At 50.5% G+C, this 10,756-nt stretch overlaps 4 protein-coding genes across 5 annotated transcripts; 1 reads left to right on the top strand and 3 right to left on the bottom strand.

Moving 5' to 3' along the window:
* Window positions 1–455: 455 nt before the first annotated feature.
* On the bottom strand, window positions 456–2,830 carry PV06_09002 (uncharacterized protein; the record flags this gene model as incomplete). Its single annotated transcript, XM_016410402.1, has 4 exons — window positions 456–1,511; window positions 1,635–2,207; window positions 2,258–2,384; window positions 2,460–2,830. 4 exons carry the CDS (start codon window positions 2,828–2,830, stop codon window positions 456–458), a joined length of 2,127 nt encoding a protein of 708 aa, XP_016259424.1.
* Window positions 2,831–3,826: 996 nt separating this feature from the next.
* Window positions 3,827–5,803, bottom strand: PV06_09001 (uncharacterized protein; the record flags this gene model as incomplete). The annotated part of the gene is made up of 1 exon (XM_016410401.1): window positions 3,827–5,803. Exon 1 carries the CDS (start codon window positions 5,783–5,785, stop codon window positions 3,827–3,829), a length of 1,959 nt encoding a protein of 652 aa, XP_016259423.1. The 5' UTR covers window positions 5,786–5,803.
* A 322-nt stretch (window positions 5,804–6,125) lies between these two features.
* Window positions 6,126–7,755, bottom strand: PV06_09000. Of its 2 annotated transcripts, none has more exons than XM_016410400.1 (2): window positions 7,520–7,755; window positions 6,126–7,470 (listed from the first exon to the last, which is right to left on the bottom strand). In XM_016410400.1, the coding sequence occupies exon 2, from the start codon at window positions 7,119–7,121 to the stop codon at window positions 6,132–6,134; it is 990 nt and encodes a 329-aa protein (XP_016259422.1). In that variant the 5' UTR covers window positions 7,122–7,470; window positions 7,520–7,755; the 3' UTR covers window positions 6,126–6,131. The 2 variants fall into 2 exon arrangements, with proteins under 2 accessions (XP_016259422.1, XP_016259421.1); XM_016410399.1 differs by having other exon boundaries at window positions 6,126–7,456.
* Window positions 7,756–8,538: 783 nt separating this feature from the next.
* Window positions 8,539–10,620, top strand: PV06_08999 (uncharacterized protein). Its single transcript, XM_016410398.1, has 3 exons — window positions 8,539–8,822; window positions 8,872–9,002; window positions 9,065–10,620. The coding sequence occupies exons 1-3, from the start codon at window positions 8,814–8,816 to the stop codon at window positions 10,371–10,373; spliced, it is 1,449 nt and encodes a 482-aa protein (XP_016259420.1). The 5' UTR covers window positions 8,539–8,813; the 3' UTR covers window positions 10,374–10,620.
* The last annotated feature ends 136 nt before the right edge of the window (window positions 10,621–10,756 follow it).

Below are 10,756 nucleotides of genomic sequence, written 5' to 3'. Positions count from 1 at the left end.
GATCAAAATCAAGATCAAAATCAAGATCAAAATCAAGATCAAAATCAAGACCAAACTTACCAGCGTAAACCCACACCAACGACCGAGTTTAACCCATCAGACGACATACCGTGGCTTAACTGGACTCTCTTTCTCGAGGACATGAATGGTCCGCTGGTTCTCGACCCCCTATAGAACCACCTCGGTTCGAACCACCCCTAACGGCAAACCTCTGACAAACCTCTTGCTTTCTACAAGTGCGTTTGCCGTCACTTGGACCCTCCGAGAGGCTGTATGTAGCACTCTTAAGCCCATGCATGCGCGAGTCGGTCGTTTTCAATCATGGACCAATTCGCGAGTACGATTGCCATTTACCATATACCATATCGTCATTTCAATCATTCATCTAATCATCTACTGTACACAGTTGTCATCCTCTCCAATACTCAATTGATCGTCCAACTCAAAAGGCACTCTCACTCGTTATACCACCAATGAAGTTTCGCGTAAGCATCGTGCGTCCCCCACAAGAGAGCGTAGTGATGTTTGTCCAGGTAGACAAACGGTCCCACCGGTATCAGGATGGCCCCCCACGCGGCACAGAACAAAAACACGACCCATTTGCCTTTGGGGGCCTCGTCCATGAAAAGCGCCGTGGCTGACCCCGCGACGGTCAACATCGCCGTGGACAGAGGGGCGTGCGTCCCGGCCAGGGCGGCTGCCAGGAACCCCAGGGAGCACAGGAACAACGCCAACGTGTACTTGTGTGCCGGGATCCATCGCTTCAAAAACTCCTTCTTGTTCGTCTCTTGCCAACGCCTCTTCGTCTCGGGCCAAAATCGCCTCATCTTCTCCCTTTTCCCGGGCCATTCCTGTTTCTTGTCGAGCCACCACAGGTCGAGAACCGCGCGACGACTGACGGGGAGCCACTTCTCGTCCAGCATCTCATACGTGATCTGTCCACCGTTGAGCCCTTTGCGGATCTTGTCGTGCAATTCCCCATTGGACATCATCTCTCTGCCACCCTCGTCAACGTCTTGGTTCATGCAGGCAGCCAGGTCCAGAACAGCACGGTGGAGGCCCATGGTCCGTCCTGCTCGATCGAAACGCGAATTCAACCAGGCGTCCAGCCAAAGTATGTACATGCCGAGACACCAAACGGTAAAAGTCATGATGACATTAAACAGCACCAGGAACGAAAAGCCCCACTTGTAGCTCGTGTCAAGCTGTTGACATTTTCCGTTCAGGTTGAGGTCTTCCAGGTCGTAACTGTATTCGCCGTCACTGAATATGGGACTCGTGCTCGTGTTGTGAAAGGGACGGTCGCCGGACGGAGTCTCCCAGTTGAAACCATAGGGCCAGTAGTACCACTTCGTCTCGTTCATATCCGAGAGCCAGGCCTCGTTCCAGAAAATTGCCCTGATGTCCAAAGTCGGCGGGTCGAGGTGGATGATTTTTCCGCTGTTGTTGAATGTCGAGCTGACGTTGTTCAAGCCGAGAAAGCCATATTTGAAGCCGTATTCGGAAACATGCTACACGAGACGGATCAGTGCCGAGTTACATACTGGGTTCACGACGATGGGTTCTCTTGAAGAGGCTGAAAGGTTCAAGGTACACGGGACGTGACTGGGTCGAGGTGGGAAAGATTCTCATACCCAGTAAAAATCGCAAATCCCCCAAGGGTCGGCGGCATCAGACCATTCCAGCACCGTGCTGTTGCTGTACTCAGATGTATCACGTGGATACCACTGAAGTTCACAAGCATCGGCATCACCGTATCCCAAATGCACAGTGTCGCCGTATTGAGCGTGACTCGTCCTGACCATAAAATCCCTTGTGAGGCTGTCATTGATGCGATGCGCGTCGTGGATGATGTATCGTACTGTGCTGAAGGACGAATACGGCTCCATGCTTCCGGATGGCAGTTGAACGTAGGACTCGATGTTCGCGGTATATCCCGCCATGGCACTGATCAAGGTTTGGAATGCGAGCACGAAGATGCCTGATACAATCATCCATGCCATAGCAAGTCTTGCCCGAAGAGTTCTATTCGTGACAAAGTCACGGCTGAGTTTAAGTAGAGAGACCAGTGTGCCACCTTGTAAGGTAATTGCTTCGAAAGATCCATAGGTCACCGGCGACGACTCCATTGATCGAACGAGTGCTTTGGAGTACACAATGTAAGATACCCACACCATAAGCGCCTGGCCGCCGCGTCCGAGGATAATCTGCAAGCATCAGTATTGTACCGTGACCAAGATCATTCAAGGGCACTGACATCCCAGGAGACGGTGAGAGCTTTGGCCGCTGAGAAGGATAGTCGGCCAAACCCCAGTGTTATCTGAAAAAATCCTGCAAGCGACCAGATGTTATAAGTGCCGTAGCCAACCGAGAACCCAGAGTCCCTAGGAAGTGTTATCAAGAGGTGTGCTGGTGAAGGAGAATGCCCCAAAAATCCCTTGCTTATAGGTAGAACTTACGGTTGACACGCGTCTGTATCGCGGAAAAGCCTTTTGGATGTGATGACTGGCAATATAGACACTAGAGCGCCAATGAACAGTAATGGCCATATGAGAATAGCACACTGGCAGACATTGTGGCGCCAATTGGGTATTCCGAGCTCTGCAAAGCCTTGGGTAAAGAACCGTTTCGTATTGGATCGGAATGATCGCCATAAATATTTGACAGAACGGCGATGCGTCCAATGGAGAATACTGGAAGTAGGTGTATAATCTCCTCCCTGTATCTTGGAACTCAGAAGAGTTTTCATTGAGGATTGATCGAGTCTGTCGTCTGTGGATCGCGCACTTTCAGGCTCGAAATCATCCAGCTCGACGCCGACGTATGCCATTTTGTTGGTGTAGGCCATGGCAGGCATCGGAGCTCGAAGTTGTCGCGCACTTCAAAACAGTCGAAATCCGCCTCGAGAGTATGAAATAGTGAACTTGTTGAGATCATTTAATATTGAATGCCAGATGACTCCTTTGAGGTTTCGTTAAGAACCGTGATTATCGACCATAGCCTTACAGAAGCAAATCGTTATCAAAAGCCTGGCTGTGCAACGTTCCAAAGGCAGGACAGGCACGAGTAGCTTCAATCATCCCGCCCCCTGTCTAAGTTACATGATTTGCAGCGTTTGGCACTAACCATCAAGTTTAAGGCTTAGGTTCGTGGGCCAAACAATACAAGCAGGGGTCTGAAGCACCTAGCCTTGGGGCCAAAAGGTTGCTGGACACGATCTCGCCAGTTCTGGAGACTTGACGACCTTAGCCTCATACTTGGTCACTCGACCTTGTAATTGAAGCAATGCGTGAGGACTAGTCAGGCCCAGGCCTAATGAGCCGGGCCTCCCTGCAGAAGCAAGACATGATGGTCTTGCCGCGTCATGTCGCGCAGACTGCACATTTCCGTCAAGCATGGTTGGAACTGTAGCACTGGATTCTGTACGAGTACATGACTCAATGAACAAGTCAGGGACCGTCGGACCGTGTAAGAACTGGCGATGGGAATTGTACTTGCCCTGCGGACGCTTGGCGGTCAGAGTGTGATATGATGGCCGCTGAGCACCGACAACTTGTCTGATCAAAACATTACGTCCGTATTGTTGACCTAGTTATCAAGAAGCCGACATAACATGGAGGAGGCTTTTTGTTTCAAGCCTGATCTTGAGTTAGACTCAGGCCTCCCAGGTGGCAAGCAGCAATACCTCTAAATCTAGCTAATCATGTGCCAAGAGTTGGGGCAATGCACACGGAGTACCAAGCATGCAAATATCCTATGTTGGTATCTTGAGGCTGTCGCCTGGTTGGGGGCAGATGCTCACTTTGCTGACTCTCATCTATCGGATTTATGACATGCCGTCGGTCGCTAGGGGATCTCGACCCATGAAGACTTTGAATAGTCTTTTGCTGACCATAGGGCCAAGTCTCTTGTCGCTCCAACCTCCATCTTTGTTAACACTCTTCCGCACATCTTCGAGAAGCAAGTTCCCGTGCCGGTCAAATCCCTGAACGAGTTTCCTGACACTGTCAAATTTGTCAACTATGCCATAAGCCATACTCGGCGTGACACGTTGAACCTCCTGTAGCATTTTCACAAACGTATCTCTAGGGTCGTCTCCGGTGCGAACTTGGCCAGTATCCATGCAGAATGTCGCCGACTTGAGGTTGAACTCGAGCTGAACCTGTCGATATGGCCGCGTCGCCAGATGCTGGGTCAGTGCAGATATCTGAGAGGCTGTGGTTGCAGGTGATGTCGTATGATGAATTAGAACTGGTTGGTGTGCGATTTGAAGGTGCAAGAGGACATCTTCCACCACCTCAGGCGTCACTGAGGAGAGATCGAGGGTGTCAGTGGACGGCTTCTTGCGCTTACGAGGTCTAGCTTGAGTTTTCCGCACGTTGTTGGCCTCGGATGGATCAGCATCGGCCATCTGAGACCTCACAGCAGCAGTGTAGGTTCGGTTCTTGGCATTTGCATTCTTCTTCAGCCAACCATTCAGTCCCTCGATAAGGTAGATAGGAGTACACCTGCCAAATCGTCGCCGGACGCTAGCGACATGTGTGTCTAGATTGGATTTCATGTCGCCTTCCGTAATTGACTCGCTTGCCTCTGCTGACTTCGGGACGCTGAGCATGGCGGCCAATTCCACCGCAGGGAGATGAATCAGCACATGCTGCTCTTTGACAATTCGACTTGTTGGAAGGGGTTCCCATCTGTCTTCCTCATCGTTGTAAGAGGACTTGACCTTGCGACGCCAGGTGACGAGGTTGCCGTACTGCATCTGCTCCGGAGTTTCACCTGGCAAGTTCACATCCGTTTCGGAAAAGGTCACCTCGACATCCAGATTCTTCATGTACTCCTCCACTTGGTTACCTACACTTGTGCCTTGCAAGCAGCTTGCCATGTCAACAATCATCTCCGGTACAGCCTCCTTCTTGTTGGTCCGTGATTTTTTCGCCTCCGCAAGGTCAGCTGCTTTTTGCTTTTCCTGAGCCCGGAGTTCTCGTTCAAGTTTCTTCCGCTCCTTTTCGGCCTCTTTTCCAGCCTCGCGGCTCGCTTTTGCCGCAGCTCTTTCTTCAGCCTTGGCGGCCTTCTCTTTATCTGATACTTTGGCAGCGTTCTTGGTGTATGCTTTGGGCGGACTTGAAGAGTGTTCAATATGGTCGGGCAGGGGTGACCTAGTGTTTCTTAGCTTTGATGCCATCGCCGCTGTCGTCAGTGGTTGCTTATGCTTATGCTTCCCTTCTGCAACGGTGTCTTGGGAAAGAACCGCCAGTAAGTTTGCTGTTCGGTGCGAATACTGCTTCTGTCTCTCATCCGTCATACCGGGGTGGGGCAGATTGACATCGACATCTGCGAGTGCTTCAAAGGGCTGAGACTTGCTCGGTCTCCCCTGTGCACGGCGTTCAACTTCTGGAATGGACGAAGTGAAAATAATATCGTCAACCTCGTCGGTCCTGTACAACCCGGATGGCTTTGGCTGGAGGAGGCCGTTTGTACCGAATTTGAGCTCTGGTACAGATGAGGCCTCCGAGGATAGTTCGTAAACAGGCTGTGTCGCATTTTTCCCGACGCCAAAAACCTTGGTCGCTTGCATCGTGATTTCAGGCAACTCTGGGCTCAATCTCGGTTTTTTGGACAGGCGGTCGATGGCAAAGTCGATGGATCCAGTGTCGACAAGGTCGTCTACATCTTCGAAAATGTGATTCAATATTGTCGTAGCCACCGGCTTCGAAGAAGGGTCGAGGGATAGTTGCGTGGGCGGTGGCGAACTTGATGACAAGAGATCTATAACTTCGGCCATGGTTGAAGTTGAGACAATGTTGCATCTATAAGCATACGAGGACACTGCGAATGAGAGTTTGCAATAACAGTGACTCCTTGGATTGTGTCCTGCGGCGAAGATGCTCCAGGGAATGGACGAGGGTGGTACAAGGGATAATGTAGTTTGTTCCAGACGAGGAAAGCGCAAAACAATCTTGGCGCGTCACCACTTTATCTCGCGCGCGTCATGGGAGAAAGTTGTATAGGAGAAGTCATTGACCACCTTAACCTCACATTAATTGATAATTCGAATGAGACTGACAGGACGACTTAGATTTCAATGTCAAATGTGTTCTGTAAACTTGAGTTTATCATAATGTGTCTAATCATGGCTCGGCAGCTGGAAATAATTTGACCACCTCTTCACCGTCAGAATGCATTCTCCTGGCGCGTGCAAACTCGGTCACTCGTCTATCTCCACGACCGTATCTGGCTTTGATGATGGTCGCAAGCAATGCTGCCGCGAATGCCAACACAAGCCAGAGACCAAGTACAATATCTTTTCGCTCCAAAAATTTGCTCCTCTGCTCCTTGAGCATCCGGTCCATCTCTAGACTGAATTTGCTCGCCATTATTGGCCGCGAGAACTGCTCACGTACTCTCGCCTTGCCGTTCAGGCCGATTTGACGAAGGTCCGTTGAACTCATGGTTCGGACCGTTCTCATAATTTCAGTCCAATCTTCAAGACTGGACACATCGCGCAACCAACCAGTCTTCCCTTCGACTATGGTCTCCAGGGGACCTCCGGTGTTGGAGGCTAGGACCGGTACTCCATGAAGCATCGCTTCTACGGGCACGATGCCAAAGTGCTCATTTGTAGGGGTGTAGAGCAATAGTTGCGCATTGTTGAGCAGTGTCTCCTTGAATGGACCGGGCACAGATAACAGAAACAAGACTTGGATGTCATCAGGAATAGCCAAAGCTGTAGGGGCTGTTCTTGTCGTTGCTGTTGACAATCCCAATTTTTCAGCCAGCACAACTAGTTCTTTGTGGTACTGAACATTTTCGGTCACTCGCTGATCGTACCCACCAGCTAATACCAACCGTGTTCCTCGACGTTCTTTTGAGGATAAATTATGATAAGCTCTAATGGCCAGGGCTATATCCTTTTTGCGCTCAAATCTGTTTATACTGAGAAAGATCTTGAATTTGCCGTCCCAAAGAGGCTTCTGCAGCGGAACAGCCTGACCTGTTTCATCTGATACGTCGACGCAAGGATATATCACCCCGACCGATCCTGCCAAAGCTGGCCAGGTGCGAGCAGCCACTGACTTTGTAAATGTGGAATTTACGACAACTTTGTCACTTGCGCTCATGCTCCAGCCTTCCAGCCAGTCAAAAGGCAGCCTGTATATGGACTTTGCTACGCCAAGGAGGCCTGATGTCTGACGATCTGCAAGAAGCTGATCAGGGAAGTGGCAGTAGAACAGAGTGCGTTGTCGAGAAGGGTATAACCATCTTAGCAGAGGAACACAGGCAGAGAGTTGGTCGATCACGAAGACATTCGGCTGCAGCTTATCCAGCTCATTGCTGAAAACTGAAATGGCGAGGAGAAGGTGAATCTGACGGAGGATGGCAAGAAGAATGTGGAAGCGATTGAGTAGAGTGGGAGGGAAGAGGGTGTTGCCGCGAACTCGGACATCTAAGGTGCCTATACTCACAAATCTGTCAATGCTTAGCCAACATCGTAGCGGGACAAGTATATAGGACTGACCATCTCGAGCTTCCTCGAAGCAATGCTGGGGATCACAATGGGAAGTGAAGATGGTGACTTTGTTCCCCTGCTCTTGTAAGCCTACAGCAGCGTCGACAATGAGACGCTCAGCACCACCGATACCGAGGTCAGGATGGATGAAGATGATGCGTCTCTTGGAGTCTGTAGATGCTCTGGACACCTTGCCAGGAGTCGTCATGGTCAAGAATGGTCCATCTATGACAGGAGGATCGGAAGAAGGCTGGCTGATATCACCAAGAGACAGATTGCGCCCGCAGTCTATGCAACATGTTGTCTCGGCCGACCTGCTATTTGTGTTTAGTATCTTACATAAGCAACGCGCCGATGAACAATTTCTACTGTTGATGCCGCGTCGAGTACTCGTACTCGTACTCGTACTCCGTTTGAAGTGTTCGTTTCAAGAGAATAACTGCGATTAGTCCCTATGATGGACATTCGTATGCCGAGCACTTATTCAGATGGTTTACTTCCTCAAAATATCACTTCCAAGGCTTGGAGTCTCCTGCCGAGTAAATAAAAGACGTACAAGTCCCTGTGATGTTGCGCGTCTTTGTCTTGTAAACATGCTCGGCGGTGGCACCGAAGTCTTGTCTATTTCTTGACCAAGTACGGACTACGAGTACGGAGCAGATAATTACAAGCCCTCAGTACCTTATATTGTACCGAACTCTGTGGTATCCGCATGTTTCCTCTATCTTATGGACCACAGAGTCTTGTCTGCTGCGGTCGTTCTTGGTGCATCTCTCCCAGGAGGAGCAATTTCCCGAAGCCGATGTCTGGGCTCGTATTACAGAGATAGCTTCCTCCCACTGAAGCATCCCATTGGCGGCGATGAGTAGAAGCGTAGGACATATCGATCATCCCTGTCAAAAAAAATGCACCAAGTCATTCCAGATTGCGACAAGCTCGCATCATTCTCCGGCCCTCCGCAGCATCTTGAATGACTTGAAGTACGAACCACGGTACGGGAGTGCTAAACGAGAAGAGATAAGAAGCCCCAGAAATAATAAAGTCCGCAGCTTCGGCTCGATCGTTTCTTCCATCATCATTTTACCGTCGACACCTTCGTTCTGCGCTCTTGCACCTGCGGGTGTTCAGCTTCTTGACTTTCGCTTCTTGCCCTCGTAGGCTCTTTCTCTCGTTGGGAAACTACGCCCTTCGTTTCTACACCTCTTTGTCTGGTTCACGGCCGACTTCCCCTCGCTCATCTCAGTTGACCGCGTAATAATTCCAGCACTTCTCGATACGTCTGTGCTCCGATAACAACTTCAGCATGGCGCTGGTGAGGCTACTATCACAATAGCGGCGATCAGAAGACTGACCAAATGCAGTTCAAAGCTATGTTGTTTGCGCTCGTCGCGCTATTTACCTCTTATGCCTCTGCCGTGGCCCCTCTTGTCGTCAAAGGCGCGGATTTTGTCAACAGTATCGACGACACTCGCTTCCAGATTATCGGTGTTGCGTAAGAGATGGTCTGATCCTGATACCGCAACCGATCGCAGTACTGACACACTTCCGATGCAGTTACCAGCCCGGTGGTTCCTCCGGCTTCAACCCCGGCTCTGGTATCGATCCTCTCAGCGATGCTTCCGTCTGCCTTCGTGACGCCGTCCTCATGCAGAGACTCGGTGTCAACGCGATTCGTGTCTACAACCTAGACCCTGATTTGGACCACACCGACTGTGCCAACATCTTCAACGCGGCCGGCATCTACATGATCCTCGATGTGAACAGCCCATTGCCCAACCAGTCCCTGAACCGAGGTGCTCCGTGGGAATCCTACAGCTCGGACTACATGCAACGTGTTTTCAAGGTGGTTCAAGATTTCATGGTTTTCAACAACACGCTGGGCTTCTTCAGTGGAAACGAGGTGATTAACGAAGACTCCGTGCCTGAAGTTCCAGCGTACATCCGCGCAGTGACAAGAGATATGAAGGACTATATCTCAGCTCAGTCCCCACGCGCGATTCCTGTCGGGTACTCGGCAGCCGATGTCCGCCCGCTGTTGATGGGTACATTCAACTTCATGTCTTGCGGTTTGTCGAACGAGACCAGCTCCAAGATTGATTTCTTTGGCCTGAACTCTTACTCGTGGTGTGGTGATGCCACCTTCCAATCGTCGGGCTATGACGTCCTGGTCTCAGACTTTAGCAACACCACCATTCCCATCTTTTTCTCGGAATACGGCTGCAACAATGTCTCGCCTCGAATATTCAGCGAGGTTGGGACCCTCTACGGCCCTAAAATGACTCCCGTCTTCTCAGGTGGTTTGATCTACGAGTACAGCGAAGAGCCCAACAACTATGGCCTGGTCAACCTTAACGATAATGGCACCGTGTCAATCCTCGTGGACTATGATAATCTTCGCAAACAATATGATGACCTGGACGTTGGCTTGTTGGAGAAGGCCAATGCCACCGCGACCTCCTTGACGCCACCCAACTGTGCCACCAGTCTCCTGAGCGGTGCTAACTTTACCAAAAGCTTCGATCTTCCCGCCCGTCCTGACGGCGTGGACGATCTGATCAAGAAGGGTGTTGATGGCACCTCTTCGACCAGCAACGAGGCTGTCACCGACACCAAACCCAACCAGACAGTCTATGCCACTAATGGCCAGGAGATCAGTGGTCTCCAGTTGAATGTTCTTGAGTGGGACCAGAGCAACTTGCCCGGTAATAACACCAGTGGAACTACCCCGTCATCTCCATCAGGATCCACCACCAGCAGTGGCAGCTCGCCATCCAAGACGAACGCAGCTCCGCGGGTCGACGACGTCAAGTTTGGATCTCTCCTCATGGGCGCGGTCGGTGCCGGCATATACTTGCAATTGTAAGGGAGGACACCTCCTTGATATTGTCAGTGTGCTATGACAGTTGCATCGTAGCATTGCCACAAGCATTCAGAGGCCCAATTTCTGTTCTTCTTTTTGGCCGAGATACCGTTCAATGGACATATTAGTGTTAGGACTTTGCAGGATCCGAGGCCTGCACAAAAACATGAAATATGGTAAATAATGATTCTATGAGCAGAGAGAAGAATACTACTTAGTGAATTACTGAAATGAAGTAATTGCTTGTCTCTTGTCTCCCATATCTTGTCTACGTATCTAACTCAGGTAGGTACACCAGGCTCTAGGATCTACCCATACTCCTGACTCGACCCGTTGACAGTACTCCGTACTCGTAGATTATTTCCTCCTGGTCTCATCATCGTCAT

Source organism: Exophiala oligosperma, assembly GCF_000835515.1.
Source record: "Exophiala oligosperma strain CBS 72588 unplaced genomic scaffold supercont1.9, whole genome shotgun sequence".
Classification (NCBI taxonomy): Eukaryota; Fungi; Ascomycota; class Eurotiomycetes; order Chaetothyriales; family Herpotrichiellaceae; genus Exophiala; species Exophiala oligosperma.
The sequence above is the reverse complement of the archived record's forward strand: the minus strand, read 5'-3'. Positions and strand labels throughout refer to the sequence as shown.